We start from the raw sequence: 20,058 nt of genomic DNA on the forward strand, positions 1-20,058 counted from the left end.
CTAGGACCTGAGGTCCTTTTTACTGTAAGGTCTGTTTCCCAGGATGTTGTCGATCTCAGATAAAATCGGCAGTGATAACTTTGGAAGAACCTGCGAAGACAAGAAAGAAGTTAGTTAACTTCCATACTTTTGCTTCTCACTGTCATAACATCACTGGTCTGTTGGTGTTTGTGGTCATTTTTGCAGACGGAGCATTTGGACCTAAAAGTTGCTAAAGGTATCTTCGACTTCTGAAGTCCATTATGAGTCTATACTAATAGTAGTAATTTATTCACAGAAATATCATTTTTGTTTCTTTCTTTCGTTTGAGTTTTCATTAAAAGATCAGTACAACCAGAAATAAAGGTAATAGTGGATCATATACTTCTTTGGTTGGGATCAAGTAAACCAAACATCACATATTTGGTATTATTTAATGCTACTTGCATTTATGGAACTATTAACCTGTTAGAAACTCTTGTAGGCTCTCCTTTCTGTTCTTGGTATCGCCCCAGTTTTTCCGTGTGGATGCCTCCAGTCAGACTCCTCTCTTCTGCCACCCAATGAAGGTTACACCCGTTTCTGATTTATCTGTTAATTTCTTGCCTGAAGAAGGTCTCCGGATTACTAAAGCAGATGAATGTGAGCTGTGGTAAGTCCAGTCGCTTTCTGCCTAATTGCCCAGTTACCACTAGGCTCTGCAGTCGAGGTGTACTGGCAAATCAAGAGTTGAAGGATGTCTTGACCTCACCTAAGCCCCCATTTGCAAATTTCCTGCCCCCCTTTTTGTGTTGATCTACTTGCTTGAGCTGATTCAGGTGCTCAGGAAAAACCTCATAGACAAACAGCCAAACCTCCTTTACACATTGATTTGACAGCCGGCAGGACAGTTAGTTGGACGTGTTTTCTCCATACCTCCTGTCCCCAGGAGATGGTGCTAAGACACTGAGGGGGTTCCTGATCACAGGCCATAGACAAATACATGTCCAACTCCCTTGCTGCTGGACTGACTGAACCTTCCTCCTCTCCCCCGGGTGCTGGTTTCTTTTTTTGTGGACAAAAGTGATAAATCATTAAGACCCCACAGACTATAGACAAGGCTATTGTTGCTTCCTAAAGTACTTTGTCCTAACTAGACGACATTTTCATTTTCTCCATGTCTCCCCTTGTCCTTCTCAAAGATATCTGAAGGATAAACTGTTTTAAGGCAGAAAGCCAAGCTCCCTGCTCTTGTTCTGGCCCACCTCCAGTAACCGCAAAGACCATCTGAGCTTCCTGGGTATTGTGTATTTTTATGCAAGATTGATTAATTTGGGGGCAGCAGGCGGCGTTCTCCCTGCGCCTGTGTGGGTTTCCTCCAGGTACTCCAGTTTCTGCTGCTAGGTCTGCTGCTGGGGATCACGGACACTGACATCACGTAAGCACAGGTCGAACATGCAAACTCAACACAGAAAGGCCGCGGGAATCAAACCCACAAATGTCTTTCTGTGAGGCAACAGTGCTAACCACTATGCCGCCATGTTGCCCCTCTGAAAATATACTCCTGCAAATTCCAGAAAACTCTTCTTGGTGCATACAGTAGGTGTAGTTCCCATTGGAAAATCTCCTTCAATCCCCCAGCTGCCATGCATGTGACGTTTCACCTGACCATCCATGCTGCTATTTTCTGCACTACTGCTGTCCTCTGATGCTGGACTGACACTGAACCCTTGTGAGCCCTTCCACACTACCACAAAGACAGATACAGGAACGCGACCTGCCTTTGCCTCGCTCATTTCGTCTTCACAGGCCAGTGTTCATTATTTGCTGTGGCAACAAACTAGTCGAACACCTCTCTTTGTGTGTGTCTGCATTGCGGGATCACGTCTCGTACAAACTGTGTGTGCTCTCTCACCCGTATTGCTCTGATGTTCTCCAGCAGCTGGTCAATCCTGGAAGCTCCAAGCAGCACAGCGTTCACCCCTTCATTTCTCAGGCACCAGGCTGTGGCAATTTACAACACAGAGAAAAGCTGAAAGGATTTAACTCGCAAGCATTGTTGTGAAGTCTCCATCACAAAAACACAGGCTATGTTGGGTTTACGTGCTCTGTTTTATGGGGAAAAAATACTTCCTGACGTTCTGACACTGGAGGAAAATAAAACTTCAAGGTCATAATAAAAGATGACGCTCATGGGAGAGGACATTTAATTAATCATGGATAGAATAGTGAACGAGGGACATCAACAAAGACAGTGTTACACTTGTATTTTACCAATAGCCAGTTGGGACAAGGTGCAGCCCAGTCGCTCAGCAACAGCCTGCAGCTCTTTCAGCTTCTCCTGCTGGCGGTGTCCCTCCTCGCCCAGGATCTTGTCCTTCATCCACTGATAACCCTGTTGCAAAGAGCGAGTCTAGAGTTTAGGGCTGAACGTAAGTCTGCCAGAAGAGACACAGTGTACAGTTTCATTTTTAAATGAAGATATGGCACAAATTCATGAAAGTTCCTTATAACCTTAGTTTTTTGACTATTTTTTTAAGAATTTTTGAGGTCATAATAGTGGACTACATATCATTTGGGAAGATAATCCACTGGAGTACAGTAGGTGTCCGTCTAATAATACTGTCACCAAAGTTAAGAGGAAAATTCCTCCGTTATTTACTCCAATGTTGTGTGCTGTAGCTTTCTTAACTTGAGCCATACAAAGGTTGATGACCTTGTTGCTAGTGTAGCCTCATTTTGTTCAACACTGAAAAAGAAGGCAGTGAATGGTATAATTCAAAGTATGTGCTTTAAAGCAAACGTCACAAAAAGTGAAAAGGAAGTGGCATTTCATCAACATAGAATAATTTCATCCAGCCAGAAAAGAAAAGTCTATATATATATCCCTCCCAAAACTCATGCTCAATTCACTTTATTTATGTGCCACATTTTAAAAAGAAACAATGAAATATTAAAATTCATTCTAAAACTGACAGCCAGTGCAGAGAGGCCAGAGTGTCGAAAGATGAGTAGCCACGCTTTGGACCCATTGTAAGCGTGGTCTGGTCGACATGACAACATTGGAGAAATCCAACCAGATGGAGATGAAAGTGTTCATCGCTCACTCAAACTCATTGAAAGATAAAGTGGAATTTTAACTTTAAGTAAAAGCATCAGTTGATAAAAACTGGATTTTACCACAGAATTTATTTTCTTGTCAAGTTTAAAATCACCGTTTCTTCCCTTTCCCATCATTTGTGTTTTCCTTCCTGTCCTCACCCAGCAGGTGCTGCATTGTTATATTCCTGCTCAACTTCTGCTGCTGCAATAAACTGACATCTATCTAGTCTATCATTTTTGTGTCTTTGTGATAAAATGAAATGATCAAGGGTGTCACATCGCTTTCTCTCTCTCTCTCTCTGTCTCATAGGAAGGATTTGACATAACAATTAGCAGAGGAAATAAGACTTACCTTCAGTGAGGCACGAGAATGAGGAGGGATCCCACTGTTATACTTCCCTGAGATGATGCCACAGGCCAGTGGAGACCAGGTCATAGCACCAATGCCTGCGTGGACAGAACATCACCCACTCTTCAGTCACTTTGAAAATTTAGGGACTCAAGGAAGCTTATATCAAAATCAGAAAGGCCAAGGCCATATCACGGACAAACAAACAAAAGTTAACACTGATCAAGCATGTGAGTTTCTCTCTATTTTCTCCAAGATAATGCCAGGAGCTCACCAATCTTGTGGAAGAGGTCAGGGAGCTGAACCTCAACCTTCTCCCTCTGGAACATGTGGTACTCCGCCTGTTCACAGATGGGTGGGATCTGGTTGAACTGACGTGCCACAGAGTAGGCCTCCTGCAGAACAGGGAACAATCAGTAAACACCCACACACCACAGAGTTCACTTCACTGTTTCTCTCCACCTGATCAAAAACCGACTAATTGAAATGCGGAGCTGAAAATAAAATATGCAGAAATGCAGTGAACCCAGACGACCTGAAAATAATAATGATAAGCGCCGGCGCAAGCGTTCTCTGACCTGTTCAGACTGAATAAAATGACTCAGAAAGAAACATCTGATGCTGATATTATGATTTCCAGGATATTGCTGGGTTTGTGTGTGAGCTCACCATGATCTCCATGGAGGTCCATCGGGACGTTCCCCAATACATGGCCATCCCGTGGTTGATCACATGTGTCATCGCCCTCACCGTCTCTACCAAGACAGCCCATTTAAGTCATGCCAAAATGATTAAGAAAGCCGAAGACAGAGATCAGGTCAAATGGGAGGAAATGGACGGTCAGAACAACCTATATGTCGCTTCATGCTCTCTGATACAACGCGTGTCTTCTGTGTGTCCTCTTTCAGCTTTTCCCTATTTGGGGTCGCCACAGAAAGTACCCTTGACTTCCATGTCTAGTTTAGGAAGAGTTTTTGCACCACATGCCCTTCCTGACCCAACCCTCCCCATTTATCTGGGCTTGGTAACGGCACAAGAATAGCATTAATTTGTGGTCGCCTTGCGGCTGGGGTTTGGTTACTCGTTGGGGAATCGAACCCCAGTCTTCCACGTGACAGCCACAAATGTCGAAACTTTTCGAATGATTAAACAATAAATAATAGAATAAAATATGATAAAGCATTGCGACAGAAAAAGACTTTATTAAATTAGAGCATTGAGCACCTCGTTTTTCATGAACAATGAGTGAATATGACCTGTCCAGAGTGACCCCGTCCTCGTCCAATGTGAGCTGGGATTGGCTCCAGCACCCCCCACCACCCGGAAACAGGTAAGTGAATGAGTGAGTAATTTTGTTGAAGATATCTGGGTATTTAATTTCTTTGTAAATGATTTGCACTGTGAACAAACATCTGCCACTGTCGAATAAGGAACTTGATGAAATAACTATGAAACTGTTCGGCTGGGAAAGGATACAGTAGAGTTGTCAAAATCAAACCCAACAGTATGGCCGTTTCTGAATTTCTGAGGCGGGAAGCTACTTTGCTACTTATTTTATATAATTACCTGATGTGCTGTGACTAATCTGTTGTCATATTGTCCCATGTTGTTGTTTTCGGTGGCTACAGCCAAAGACAAATTTCCCACTTGTGTGAAAAGAAATGTAATCTTGAACCAGTTGATATTAATTTCACTGTGGATAAATAGTTTAGCGTTATCATCACTGAAATTACACCAAAGAAGTCATAAATTGCACCAGCTGTGAAAGATGATTAAAGAAAATAAAAATGATTTTATGTTATTATTATTTTTCCTCACTCAAGCAAACAGTAACTGGTAAAAACATTCGGCCTTAGAAACAGATGTAAGGATTAAGTACAATCATTTGTAGATCGCACACAATGACACTGCACCACATAATGCTATCATTACGTTACTATTGCCCTGTGAATTATCAGTGTCACTGTTCATTCATTCATTCATCTTCTACCTACTGGGGGGTGCGGGGTACATCCTGGACAGGCCCCCCAGTCCATCACGGGACCAACAACAACTTACTCACACTCACACCTACGGACAATTTAGAGTCCCCAGTTAACCCAAACATGATGTCTTATCTGTTATATTACGACAAAGTTGTAATCTCACCTTCAGGAAGCTCGCTCACCTTCTATAGGTGTGTTAGGATCTGGTCGATTGGCAAAAATCACATCAATGTACTCCAGCTGAAGTCTCTCTAGTGATGCTCTTAGACCTATTTCATAAACACAACTACACTTTAATTGTATGATTGTATACGAGCATCCTGGTGTTGTGTGGATGCGACAGCACATGAAGGTCTCAACGGTTTGGTTGTTTTGCAAACAAATAATTTCTCTGAATAATTCGCAGAGGAAGTTCAAATCTTACCTTCGATTATGTGTTTTCTGGACAGTCCTCTTTCCATCTCTGCTCTAAAAACAAACACCTTTCATTTTATGACTCAGTTTCTGAAAACAAAAGCATTTCAAATGGTCTCTGTTATATTTATCACTGATACACTAATAAGCACAGATCTTTCTTCATGAATACAGTATGAGAATTATATCAGTCAGACGGGGAGATGAGAAAATAAAACAACATAACTGGGGGGATACACAGTCACAGTGATCCCTGACGGGAGCTGTCATATTACAACCATCAGTTCACATTCGTCAATTCGTCCTCTAATTTCCTTTTAAGAGTCTGTTGAAGTCTTTATAGGCAGAGAAACCAAGGAGTGGTGGAGGAAAGAGGAGAAGAATATGATACCTACTTCCCCCCCCAGAAGATTTTGGTAGTGATGACTAAACTGGAACGTCTGTATTTCAGAACATGGAAATACAGAAATTAGACTGGAGAGTTTAATTCTGTCAAATATACCAATGCATCTCCATGACTAAATATTCAAGGATTCAAAGACTGAATGTCAAAATACAAGCAGGCCGCATATGTAATTTTTATTTTTTTTTATATATATAGTGACCACAACAGCAAGCGCATCCTTTAATTTCTTGTTTCTAGAAATTTATGCCGATATTTAATTTACTTGATTTATTTCGAAATGAATCAATGCATAAAGCAATGCATTCTGAGCTCTTCATGCTGGTAACAATGCAGTAAATGTGTTAAAAGTCACGAATATCACTTCAATCTGAACACTGCAATCTGATGCACCAAGTCTTAACATTACAAATCTGAACAAAGAAGACAAACAATCTGAAGTGGGTACCTCCATCCCTTCTTCTTCATGATGCTTCCCAAGACAACTTCAGCACTGGAGGGAGAGAGAGAGACAAAGAGAGAAAAGCTCAGCTGGAGGATTCATTCATTCATCTTCTACTCTCTTCGCTCTTGCTTCTTTTCACAACATCACCGTGGCACCGTGGCAGACGGCTGATTTAAAAACTATGCAGTCCAAAGCCAAACTTGAGCCCTGGTTTAATGAGAGAAGTGCCGCAAAGCTGAGCCTAAACAGAAGAAGGACAAGCTGCGGGTTTCCTAAAGGACTGTTGGCGCTGCTACCAGGGAGCAAAAGAGAATACCTGTCAAAAATGATTGGGTCCAATCGTCACAACCATCAACGCTGTCAGGTTGCAACTATCTCCTAAAATGTGCAATAGCTTCTTGCACTTTTTTATTGATAAGGTTACTGTAAGGGCTCTCATCTCAGCTCCTGCATCCGACCCCTCTGACCCTGTTCCTTGCTCTGTAGCCTTTGATAAGTGTCCCTCCTGTTTGTAGAAGATCTGGTTGGCCATGTTAAGCCATCGGGTTCTCTGTGAGGTTTTCCCTCGTATAGGGCAGTCGGTTTTAGCTATCATAAACAGCAGTCTGTCTTCTAGTGTTGTTCCCCTAAGTTTTCAACATGCAGTGGTACAGTGTGCTGGCCAATTTTAGGCCCATCTCAAAGCTGCCTTTTATCTCTAAAATCTTGGAGAAAGTTGTTCATGCTCAATTAGTCTTTTCTGGATGAGCATGATGTCCTGGAGGTCTTTCAATCTGGCTTTAAATCTCTGCACAACACAGAGTCAGCTTTATTAAGAGTTTTTAATGATCTCCTTCTGGCTAATGATTCTGGTGACCATGTAATTCTTGTTCTGTTGGACCTATCTACAGCTTTTGACACTGTGGACCATCCTGGTGGCTCGGTTACGGTTACTAGTGGGCATCTGCGGTACTGCGCTGGAGTGGTTCAAATCTTATGTTGCCAACAGAGCATGAGTGTCAGCCTTGTAAATTCGGAGTCCAGCTCTGCTCTACTGTTGTATGGGGTTCCACCTGGGTCGATTTTAGGGCCCCTGCTTTTCTCTTCGTATTTACTGCCTCTGTGCTCCATCCTGAGAAAGCATGGCATCGCCTTCCACAGTTATGTGCTGCTGAAAAAGAAAAGTGCTTTCTCTCACACACCACTTCTGTCATGTCTTGAGGATATCAAAGCCTTGATGGACTTGAACTTTTTAAATTTTAACGAGAAAAAAACTGAAGTGATGGTCTTTGGCCCCAGTGGCCCTTCTGAACCCCCCTCCTATTGGCTTGGGCTGCTTGGCAGACTATGTAAGGCCAGCACTCTCAAACTTGGGTTTTAGGATGGACAGTGATTTTAAACTAGACCGGCAAATTAGTTCTGTAGTGAATCTGGCTCATCACTGTCCATTTAAAATTCATCTTAAAGCCCATTTTTATTCCTTGGCTTTGAAGAGACTCTTCTCTTGTTTTAATGTTTTATGATTTGCTTTTATTATTGTTCTTTTTTTATTGTTTTTAAAAAACAATAAAACTATAATTTTAGTATATATTCCTGTTAAATTTCACTTATTTTATTGTTGTACAGCACTTGGTTTTAGCTGTGGTTGTTTTTAAAGTGCTATTTAAATAAAGTTGAGTTGAGTTGAGAAAGCATTACAAATATTAAAACAAGAAATATAAACAGGGCCCAAGACAGCTGCAGGAAGCTTGGTGATTCAGTCAGATACATTTATCTAGCTTAATCTAAATACAAGTCTATTAATTTCTGAAGATGCAATACTTACTTTCCGGCGTTATACACTTCAGCTGTGTCAAAAAGATTGATTCCATTCTCATATGCCAAAGTCATCAGCTCCTCAGCCACCTTTAACAGCAAAGTGGAGATGCTAAAGATAAGCAATACATCAAAACTATTTCTTTGAATCCCTATGACAAGTTAAAAGGTTCTTTAAAATATCAATTCGATAAAGAGTGCTACACTGTTACATTATATCTTGTTTATATTGTTCATTGTCATGGCGATAGGAATCAGAGCATCAGTTAGCTCAGTAGGGCCTTTAACACATTTCAAGTTCTGCGTTTGCCTGTCAAAGTCAAACCAAGTAGATAAGCCATGATTGCTTCTGTTGTATCTCTGTTTCAGTTTCAGATGAGGCCAGTTGTGATAGCCAGTTGCTTCCATGGCTGGAAAAGTCAGAATTGTTTAATTCACTTCCGTCGTTGTTTTACACTGTCGACTTGAGCCTGGATCACATGTGACTGTACTGGTGTGTAGCTGTTTGCTCGTACCTCATTCGTTATCTGTCCTCCAAAGGTAACCCACGTGCCTGCACCAAAATGAAATGAAGTTTGTTTTAGTCTTAATACAGCGCTGAAGGAGACAGCAAAAACAAGTCAAACCCATAAGAGTAAAAAAGTAAAGTAAAACACTCTTGATTTCATTTTAACTTTGAGTTTCCAGTCTGCGATTGGGAAAATTGTTAAGTGTGAGCTCAGCATTAGTGGGCAACTTTTAAAGATCACCTAGCCCTGATGCACTATTGGTCCTGGTCACTGTGTCCCAGCTTGGCCTGTTTTGTAGTTTTAATAGTGTGGAGAGGGAGAGCTGCTGGGAGATTAATTTTTATGGTTTTTTCACTTCAAGCTTGTATTCTATTTTGCTCTGCTTCCTGTTAGAGAGTGTTATGAAATGTGTGCCTTTAGCTAAAATAGAGCTTGTGTTTAGTGGCTCTTCAACTTAAAGGAAGCCTGAGTTAACCTGACATGGCTGGCCTATCCTTTTTGTTTCTGCTGAAAAGTTAAAACCCACATCTGTTACACTCATTGAGTGGAGGACACAATCCCACCTATAAAGGAAGTGGAAACTTTCATAGAGACTCTGACAGGCCATCACAACAACCAGAAGCACTAACAAACCAAGACTGAATACCTTGGTTTCCCCACCAGACAGTCCGAATTAATAAAGCCTTTTTGCGGTGAGGTGAAACTATCTCTTAGTGTCGCTGCCCTTGATTCAGTTTGAGTTTTTTTTTTTTTTCTTTGGGTGTACCCCAGTATTCATTGCCGCTTACCTAAACCAAGGCAGGAAACCCTCAGCCCTGATTTTCCCAGATTTCTGCAGACAAAAAAAGTACTTTGAAGAACTGTCATATTATTAATATGTTGTATTTTAAATACAAATACAATGCAGGGCAGAAAGAATGTCATTTGTTCTGTCTGTCTGATAATAATATACATACAGATTCACATACATTCACAAGAATCATTAAACAAATACAAATGGATCATGGAAATATATTATATTATATATAATAATATAATATAATATATTATATACATTTCAGAGCCACACTGTTAATCAAAACCTCACTATGATGTAGCAACCAGCACTTAAACCTTTTCCTGAGCAGGCCTTCCGACAAAAGTAATGATTTGCATGTCTTGTGTACTATGTGGTATGGCATGGTAATATATCAAAGTTGTTTGGTTTCATTTCCCTCTGATTGGCTTCAACCTACCTGTAAATCATACCAGTGGAATAAGATGTGCTCTCTCTGAGCGAAACATGGTTCATCCTCAGGAAATCTTCCAGATTTTTGAGCTGGGCCGCTGCACGAACCTCTTTGAGGCGCTGAAACTCGGCCAGCTGCCGACTGCGCTGCTGCCTCTCTTCTTGCTCCAGTGCTTGTTCTGACAGGAAGCAGCTCAGGCCACTGTGAACACTGTCACTCATGGATGAGAGCGACAGGATCTTGCCTCCGCCTCCACTGCTGATGCTACTGCTTCGACATATCCCGCCACTGTCTCGACTTCCATGTTGCACCCCTCCACCGGAACCAGGCTTGGGAATCTAGACATTGATGACAAAACAAAAGGAACTGCTAAAAATAACCAGAACTTATATGAACACAACAGTTTGTACGGTTCAAGGGTTAGGAGAAGAGAAGAGCGTTTGCCAACATTTGTCAGGCAACGGTAAAAATAGCAACAGGTGCATTCAAAAGGATTTATGATTTGGTGTTGCATGTTTACTGCAGTGTGTGTGTTTGTATGTGCACATGTGTTTACAGAGACTGGGGACCTGACTAAAATGGAAGCTGAGACTGAACGGTGTGTATGTGAAATGAAACTAAAACCAAATATTGAACTGTTTTTGATTTAGCACCATATCCCCCACCCAACGTCAGCATTGAGCTTTTGAGTGACAGAGCACATCAGACTGGTTTGGGGAAAATGCTGCACATGCTGAAATGATGCTGCAATGATGGAATGATGCAAAACAAAATAGACGAAAAGAGAGGGAGAATAAAAGAAGTAGAAGTGGAAGTCATTTCAGCTGCTTATATCCACAATCTTGTTCTTTCGGTCATGACCATAGGTGTGAGTCGGAATGAAACATTTCCTGGTAGATTGAAAGCTTTGCCTTCTGGCTCAGCTCCTTTTTCACGACAACCGCACCAGCTGCCCAGATTCTCTGGCCAATCTCACACTCCAGAGTTCCCTCGCTCGTGAACAAGACGCTTAGATACTTGAACCCTTTCACGTGGGGCAAGGACTCATTCGCCACCTGGGATCTGCAGTCCATCGGCTTCCTACTGAAGACCATGGCCTCAGAATTTGAGGTGCTGAACTTCACCTTCAACCTTCAAACCGATCCAGTGAGTGCTATAGTTCTAAGGCTGATGGTGCCAAAAGGACCACATCATCCGCAAAAAGCAACAATGCCATCCCACAGCTGCCCACCTGCAACCCCTCCTCACCACGGCTGAGCCTCGAAATCCTGTCCATGAATATCACAAACAGAACTGGGGACAAGGCGCAGCCCTGGGGCCAACAGCCGTCGTAAACGAGTCTGCACAGCACTCACTTTGGGGTTATAGGGATCTGAGGGCCATCACACATTTAGGATGATTCCTCATAATCCTTCAGCCCTGTCTGCATTATAGAGGGTGGATTAGAGGGGTTCAAACGTTCCCCAGAGTGCTCTTTCCACCATCCTATCACCTCAGTTGAGGTCAACAGTGCTCCATCTTTGCTGTACACAGCTTGGATGGCCCCCTGTTTCCCCCTCCTGAGGTGATGGATGGTCTTCGAGAGACGCCTTGGGGCCATCTGCTTCTGCCTGCATAGTTTAACAGTGAATTAATAAACAGTTGGTTTTGTGTATCGGTATATTTAAAAATAAGGTTAATTCCAGCTGTCGATTTACAGCAATCGTTTAGAGTGCCGTCTACGATATCTGCTCTCTCGATTTTAGAGCCTGCTCGTGCGCCTGCACCAGAAAATCCCAAAACAATCAATAATTGAAGTATCTCTACATTCTTCTGGATGACAAAGTTAAAACACATCATCCAGTCATGATCTTTCCTATTTTACTACAGGATCTGTGCTCCAGACATGGGTCTGTTATGGAGTATATGCATGCAACCCTGACCCATTTGTGACATCATAAATCCATCCCAATCATTTGGAGCTACTCACCCGACTGGCTGGCGTTCGGCCGATGTAGGGGTTCTGGACTACACTGCTCATGGTTGAGTTCCGTGACAGATCAAGAAGTTTGTATTTTATTCACACGGATGCCTAACAGGGCGATTTCTGGACTGCCTCAAAAGTAGTTGATGGAGGATTTAAGATGGTCTTCAGCGCCCTCCTACCAGTCACACGGCACAAAAGGAGTCCTATCAGCAGCCCCTTTCTGCACTGCAGAGGAAAGAAAATAATCCCACAAGTAAATTATTTATCTTGGCACTAAAACCAGCATCTGTGCTAAAAGCTTGTGATTGTACAACAGCAGGGAGCAAGCTGCATTTCTGTCATTCTGCTTGCTTCAAAAGGGGTGTTTGCTTTTCCAGACACTGTGCATTTATCGACATTTATCGTGCTCCTACTAATGGGGTACAAAGTGCCATAGGTGCACGGTGGGGTCTCTACCACTGAGATGTTGATAAACAAACCCTTGCCTTCTAATGTTCAGTCTTTAAATGACCAGATATAAGCACAGTTTCAGGTTGTGTGTTTTCTGAGCTCAGTAGGAGAAATAAAGGTCATTTATAAGTAATGAGAGACAACCGCGGAACAACTGGGGACGAAAACACAAGAGAAAAAAAAAAGATCTGAAATAGTTTATTAATCCCCAGGGGAAGTTCTGTTAAAAAAGGACAGCCTTGTGGCAGTTCCTGACAGTGCTGCAGCAGATCCTGGTTTGATCCAGGTTTGGGAGATAATTTTCCACAAAATATCATCCAACAAATCATCAGGAGCATCAAGGAGTGCATACAGCCGGTGGAGGCCGTCTACAGCACTTAGTCCCATTATGAGTTGCTATGATAAAATTTTATGCAATTTCAGTCAACTTTTGATTAAGTTTATTACTTTGATTTGATTGTAATTGTTGCTGCAGGTTCAGTTATCAGCCTGGGACCTTTCTGTGCGGAGTTTCCATGTTCTCCCCATCTGTTTGTGGGTTTCCTCCCACCATCCAAAGACATCATGTTTGAGTTAACTGGTGAGTCTAAATTGTCTGTAGGTCTGTTTGTGAGTGTGAGTGGTTGTTGGTCTCTGTGTGTCCCTGTGTGTTGTTCCTGTGATGGACTGCTGACCTGTCCAGGGGTGAACCCTGCCCTCGCTCCTGGTGTCGGCCTCTTCTTGATCACTCTTTAAATCAACGGGGCTCTCCACGCTGTCCTTTCGGATGGTTTTGTTTATTTTCTTCATCTTCAAAAACTCAAGCTAAGATGATTGTCCGTCTCTCGGTCGGTCTCTGTGGACCTGGACTGGTTATGTAACTGCGCACAAAAGCTGAAAGCATTGTCTGGTTGAGTGCGTGGACCCGAAGCAGGAGCTGCAGTAATGAACTTACATGTAGATTATTAATAAGTAGATAAAATAAAAGAGCTAACAACAATTAAATACTATATGAAAAATAAATACATGAGGTAAAAGCTTTTCGCTGTGTAACGCAGATGGTAGAGATTTAGATTGATCTTCTACCAGTTGAATAAAAAAATCATTCACCCATTCAATCTTTAAATATAATAATGGCTTTCGCATTTTCTAAGATGCCATCAAGTTATTAAACATTCTAGCTAGCTACCTGAATCAGGAATCAGGACATTGTTATCACAGCTGAACATCTATGCTGCTTTATTGGCACAGGACTACATAAGACACCCAAAGAGAATCGTACCAGTGATGTACAAAGTTTTATTATTGAGGAGAAAGAAGGTGCAGTTACATGACGATGCTGAACTAAGAGCTGTTGAGTGAAAAACCAAACAGGTCCTTTTGTGGTTTTCTTCTTTTCTGAAAAATATGGATCGTCTCAATCAAATTACATTTCCTCTATTATTATGTCCATATTTTCTGATTAATATTCAAAGGCTGCAGTTGATGTGCTGTGACTGAGCAGAACTGCTCACGCTGCAGGTATCCCTATGAATCCCATGCGTTTAGCATTAGCAGTTACAGCATTTCTGATTTGGAACATATGCTCTCAGGCTGTACACCCTCCCATATAACACCCTGAAATTGTACTTGCACTACTTTTATTAAATGAAAAGAAGACTGAGGCTGCTGATTTTGGGGGGTTTTGGGGTGGAAAACGGAGAAAAATGTCGTAATGGTTCTTAGTTGCCTTGCCTTGCAGGAACTTTTCACCAGGCACAGAACTGAAACAGAGCTGGAGAGAATCAAGATGGTTGATTTTGCAGGTGTCCCATCTGTCCCATCACTCAGACCAACCCTCAACACTGCATGTTGAGTGATAGTTACACACTCTATGAGCCGTATGTCCATACTGTTTCTACACAGTATGTGGTAATCTACCTTTGTGATTGATGAGTACATAATTTAGGGGCAAGCCCAGTTTGCATTTATATGATTGGAATTCAAGTAAAAGCTCCTTATAAATTATAAACCAGTCATGCATGTATATTTTCATGTTTGATTCACTGGTGTGTCTGTACAGAGGAAAAACACCCAATGCCGACTTTTGCCGATGTTGGTCTGGTTTCGTAGGCTGCTAAAGACAGTCTTTAAATCAACATTTTAACATGCCATGCAGGGAGGTTCACTGGTGTATTCATGGGTAATTATCTGGATTCGTCTGTAGTATTCAGAAAACACCAAGCTGAATTAATAATGCTTTGTTTTTTTTTTGTTTTGTTTTTTTACTCTGCAGGAATCTAATCGATTATCATAGCATAAGATTTTGGCATTGTAAGTCATTCAAAGGCATTGAATTTATCAAGACAATATGCTAACCACATGATACAATTTCAACAGTCTTTGCAGATTTACTAACTGCCACTAAGTCAAAGTTAAAGTAGCTAGTATTTAACATAAGAGCGGAAATGTACCCGCTACTAAGAAAAGAAAGCAAAGTGACGTTTTCATTTGTTCGATTGAAATCAATGTGTGATGTAAAAACAAGTGGTGTACATCGCACTCTCACGTGTGTCTATCATCACTAACAGAGCTGAAATACTCTCAGCTAAGTCAAAAAAGTGTCTTAAACATCTATTTCTCAATTTAACCAAAGTCTTGATGAATACGGTACAGCTGAAACTAAGCGTTGCTTGTAAAGTGGAACACTGCAAACCTAAAAGGTGATTGACAATCCCATTGTTTTTATAAGAAGGTATCTTCTGTAATAAAAAGCTAATCGAACCCATTCACCTAGCCTGAAATAAACAGTCAGTTGGCTACACACTCCTGTTGGTGACTGAAGCACCAATCACTTTCAGCATCAGTCCCTCCTGACCTACTTTAGTCCTGGCCATGCCCTCTCTCCACAGGTGACCTCTCCGGTGAAGGAAAGAGGTGAGGGAGCATAGAGTTCAGAGTCTGTGTCTGATTCGCCCTCTGCTATGAAGGGCCTGACTCTGGCACAGAGTGAAGGTCCAGCTCCGGCTTCTGTCCCTACTCCAGCTCCCTCACCTGAGCCGATAAAGAAGGAAGGCCCAAAGAAGTCTTCCTTGGCCTGGGAGATGCTGAAGCCGCTGAAAGAGCGCTCCAGCTCTTCATGGTCAACAGACGGGATGGAGAGAGAGGTGTCGCTCTCCACTGCAGTGGCGTCCTGCTGACACCTCTGCCTCCTGTGACGCCTCCTGCTTTGGGAGCCACTATCTCTGCTGTTGCCCCCCAAGCCAGAGGAGGAGCGGTCATGGGCTGGAGCGGGCGGGGGAGGAAGGCGGAAAAGACTAGGCGAATGCTCACCGCTGCCACCGACTGGTGAAGGTGTGTTGGCCACGCTGCTGTTCCAGGCAGGCTGGCTCAGGGGGTGCTGCAGCTGGTGCTGCCAAGAGGTAGACGGCCGACTGTTGCTGCCGGAGGGAGTACCCACCGATCTTGCCACGGACCGGCCCAGTAAAGGATCTCTCTTTTCCACAGATCCATCTGAGCACGGGACGTCTGCAACGGAGCATGTCTTCACCTCCTTTTCCTCCTTCACCTCCTCTTTTTGCTCTTTGTCTTCCTTGCTCTCCTCTGGGCTGCGGTAAGGCGGCGCCGGATATGGCTGTTTGGAATTGAAAAGGGCTTCTGTCTCAGAGCGAGGGATGCCCATACGCTGCATATACACACTGACCAGAAAATCAAGTTTCCTGTCCATACAGACCACCTGCGAGAAAATAAATCAAGACAAACAATGATTACCACCAAGAAGATAAATAAATGTAAAATAAACCAAAAGGATTCAAGGTCAGAAGGTTATTTCTTTCTCGCACACCTTTCACAGAGCGGTTTTCCTACCTGTTTTTCCACTTTGACCAGACGTCCCATCATGCTCTGGTCCTCTGCAGAATCTCCTTCCCCTTTAGGACCTTTACCAACTATCTGGTCAACTCTATTTGAAAAAAGTGACGTGTGAGATTAAAACAATAACTCTGTTCAGCCACAATGGACAAAATTTACAGAAGTACATAATGCCATAATGTGAATTACTTTTAAAATAAGTGAAGAGAGGATTTATGTTGATGTCTTTGTGAGCTACAAAAAATGTGTTTTGAATGAAGGGATGATGACCTAACATTGAGCAAGTATTGATTTTTAGTTATCAAACTATTGCTAAGTGGAAGGTGTGGATGCATGCATTATATGAGAGATGGCCTCGAATGAAACAAAATGTGAATAGAGTCAGTTTGTCCAATGTCAAAATGCATCACTGGGCATGCTTTTGTTGTGCTTCATGCTTCATTTCCATTGCATCCTAATGGGGAAGCTCTCCCTGTGTCTCTCCAGTATGAGAGCAAGCATCTAGCACCCCTGTTGAGCGAGGCCATATGACAAGGCTCATTAACATCCAGTGGGAAAGCCAGTCAGTGTCTCACTTAAACTGACAGACGGCGATAGAATGTGACATTGGAGCCAGAATAAGGGCTCAGCATCCTGAATAGGTTACACATGAAACATCATAACCATTTTCTTGTGTTGATTCAAAATCGCAGCTCACTGACAATCACATGGCTTGAACTCAAAAGGGGTCCCATCAATGAAAATAATAAAATAGCATAACTTCTTCCATATTTGGTCTATGGTGTAAGGAGCATACTGCCGGTAAAACGGTCATTCTAGAGGTGCATTTTATTAACCTAACCTAGGACCTTCAGTGGACTTCTTATGGCGAGGTGTTGATGAGGGAGGAGGCCCCACAATCATATCTATCCTGGCAAAGCACACAGAGATGATATGAGTGCAATGCAAAATGAAGCAACGTGGGAGTCACATTAGCTATGGAGAGGAGGTCTCAATATATTCCACACACCCATGACATACAGTGAGTCTGATGTGCTTCGTGGATGAAAAGTGTATGTATTTCACTGTTGGAATATATTTATCCAACATGTTAGACCTTAAGGGGGTTAAAATGGGAGGGGCTCACTTGTGGGAGGGAAAACAATGTGAATTATACATTAATGTTACATCATAAATGAATCTGAGGTGCATTCACAGCTGAGGGAGTGAGTCATATTTTTACTGACACAAAGATAAGATCTGAATACGACACGTGAAACAAGTTGATCAACGGCTTGTGCGTCACAACGTGTCTACTGACTGACACCGCAAGTATCACACAACAACTGCACTACTTAAATGAATTTCAACTAATTATTGCAGCAAAGAAATAACTTTTGAACAGGCTTACATGTATGACTCTGTGTCTATCCTGACATTTTACGACCAAAGTAAAACAACGGCAAGCTTAAACACAGTGCGTGGTGAATATGCACTTGCCTGGTCTGCAGGTTCTTGATGCGGGACAGCATGTCCAGGTGACCTGCTGAGTACTGCTCGATCACGTCCATGACATCATAAGGCCGCAAGCTCTCTTTGAACCTCCTCTTTGACACCAGAAACTTCATGATGCTGAAAGAGGACATTTATTTATTATTTAAGCAAGTGAGTTTATTTGCACTATTGTGTTTTTCCTTTTGTGATGCATCAGAACATTTTCTGAGCAAAATGCCAATCTATAAGGCAGATGTGAAACACAAATTTCCCTGTGAAGGAATGATTTATTATATTGTTGTTAAGTTTCCCCTGCATCTTGCAGTCTAGTACAACGCATTGAAAAGATAACAGAAACCAAATGCCATCTGCTGGTGAATCAATGAGATGCAGATTAAAGTTTGGGCCAAAAACTGATGGATTCTGATTCATTGGCAAAATGCATTTTTGCGCTCAACCAAATTTTTTATGTATTTTTGTTTATCACTGTGCATGTTTAACCATGTCTTTTGTTATCAAGCAATTAGTGAGAGCTTGGTAATTGTCGCAACAAAATAATGCTGTGAATAGGTCAGCAGCAAATTTTCTTATTTGGAGATAATCCGGAGTAAAGCAAGCCCTTACCAGATTGCTCTTATTGCAACCTTCAGTCCTGGAGGTAACTCTTGAGTGAGAAACTCACAGTGGCAACTCTTATCATCACCAATTTCTTCTCCTGGGAGGCTTGCCTCTACAGAACACAGACAAAGACTCTCTTAAAGAATATTTCTCCAGACGTGGCATGATCAGCGTCAACAAGGAAAGCAAAGCGGAGCTCTTTGAGCTCTAAAAGTGCAAATATTAATAACTGAGTCGCTATCAAGCCAGTTAGCCAGTTTGTGAACGAAGTGAGCGAGCTTTGTGGAATAAACAGAAAAAAGGACTTGGTGCAGAATTGAAGGATAGTGCTCGATGGGATAAAGCTTTATTAAAATCTGAAAAGACAAGTGCTCTTTTCCCACCACCAATTATTGTGAAGATTAGCATCATAACTAGCATGTTAAATTAAGCCAAAAGGGTAGTCTATGGATTTTGAAGCATTGTGCATACAGGCAAAGGCGTCAAGGCCCCATCACGGCTGATCAGATTTTGGATGAGAATCTGGTAGGGAAAGTGAGGTGTCTTCATGCAACATAAAGCGGGAATTTGGGGCGATTAGTCACTCGGTCAATTTTGGATTGTCTTGACTCTACTTGACTTGAACCCATGATTAACTTCTGCAGTAGTGCTACTGTGATAAAAATTTGTATAATCCTCTATAAGGAGTTATTACAATTGTAGTGAATATATATCAGAACAGAATTCAAAAAGGGGTTCATGTCAAGTAAAACAAATCTCAGCAGATTTCAGCATGCAGTTTCTCAGACTAGTGAAGCTCTTCTTTTGATTACTGAACCCAACAACCAACAATGTATCCCAATGTCTTACTTATTAAACCTTCAATTGCTGCAAAAAGAGAGAGGAGAGACATGGAAAAAAGATTTGTTATGGATTCTAGCAGGATGACAATGGCAGAAAAATCAATTCCAAACATGGGAAGTTGTGGAGCCCATAGAATGGTTTTAATTTCATGTTTGAAAAGCCTGGTCTCACTTCTCTAATATTCACACTGCAAGCTGCATAAACCATAAAGCTTGTATGTCACATATACGCTAGCCTATTCTTCAAAACATCATAGAGCATATTAGTCTATGTTAAAGACATGTCATGGTGACTTGTCTAACCTGGAGAACTCTTCAGTCCAAAGTCTTCGTCTTGCATTTCAATCAGCACTTTAACATGCCATGAAGCGGGAGAAGAAAAACAACTAATGAGAATTGGCTTAAATTGCTCAACAGAAAGGCAAAGAAATGGTAAAAAGAGAGAAATATATTTGTTGATAGTGACACGGTGGCCTGGATGACATATGGATGCAGGTGGGCTGTCCAGCAATAGATGATCCAAACATTCCTGTCTCCCCAGCATCATGTTGAAATCCTGGCTTTTGTGCGTGCCCACCAAACCTCCCTGTCTTATTCACACATTTGAAATTCATTCATGGTGAACTCTCTAACAAAGTTACCTACACAATCTGCACAGTGACTGCAAATAAAGAGGCTTACGCACAATGTCAT

General features: G+C 42.0%; 2 protein-coding genes across 2 annotated transcripts in view; both read right to left on the bottom strand.

Moving 5' to 3' along the window:
- LOC115046651 (voltage-gated potassium channel subunit beta-2-like) lies at positions 1-15,863 on the bottom strand. Its single transcript, XM_029507160.1, has 15 exons — positions 15,842-15,863; positions 10,195-10,237; positions 9,748-9,791; positions 8,966-9,003; positions 8,461-8,540; positions 6,660-6,704; positions 6,204-6,248; positions 5,819-5,862; positions 5,577-5,663; positions 4,079-4,164; positions 3,684-3,804; positions 3,413-3,507; positions 2,233-2,353; positions 1,874-1,962; positions 1-90 (listed from the first exon to the last, which is right to left on the bottom strand). Exons 2-15 carry the CDS (start codon positions 10,203-10,205, stop codon positions 1-3), a joined length of 996 nt encoding a protein of 331 aa, XP_029363020.1. The 5' UTR covers positions 10,206-10,237; positions 15,842-15,863.
- The window catches only part of kcnq2a (potassium voltage-gated channel, KQT-like subfamily, member 2a), a 22,041-nt gene continuing 17,423 nt past the window's right edge, over positions 15,441-20,058 (bottom strand). The window contains exons 12-15 of the mRNA XM_029507159.1: positions 18,530-18,635; positions 17,912-18,043; positions 16,430-16,523; positions 15,441-16,298 (exon numbers count right to left, since the gene is read on the bottom strand). Coding sequence (XP_029363019.1) covers positions 15,441-16,298; positions 16,430-16,523; positions 17,912-18,043; positions 18,530-18,635 — 1,190 coding nt within the window. The remainder of the gene's footprint in view (positions 16,299-16,429; positions 16,524-17,911; positions 18,044-18,529; positions 18,636-20,058) is intronic.

The sequence above is a fragment of the Echeneis naucrates genome, chromosome 7 (genome assembly GCF_900963305.1).
Source record: "Echeneis naucrates chromosome 7, fEcheNa1.1, whole genome shotgun sequence".
NCBI lineage: Eukaryota > Metazoa > Chordata > Actinopteri > Carangiformes > Echeneidae > Echeneis > Echeneis naucrates.

Bases quoted from the DNA above. Each gene is read 5' to 3' on its own strand.
- LOC115046651 (XM_029507160.1), bottom strand. The intron at 2,354-3,412 runs GTAAGTCTTATT...TCTTTGCAACAG, and splicing joins ATTCTCGTGCCTCACTGAAG to GGTTATCAGTGGATGAAGGA. The intron at 1,963-2,232 runs GTAAAATACAAG...AAATTGCCACAG, and splicing joins CTTGTCCCAACTGGCTATTG to CCTGGTGCCTGAGAAATGAA.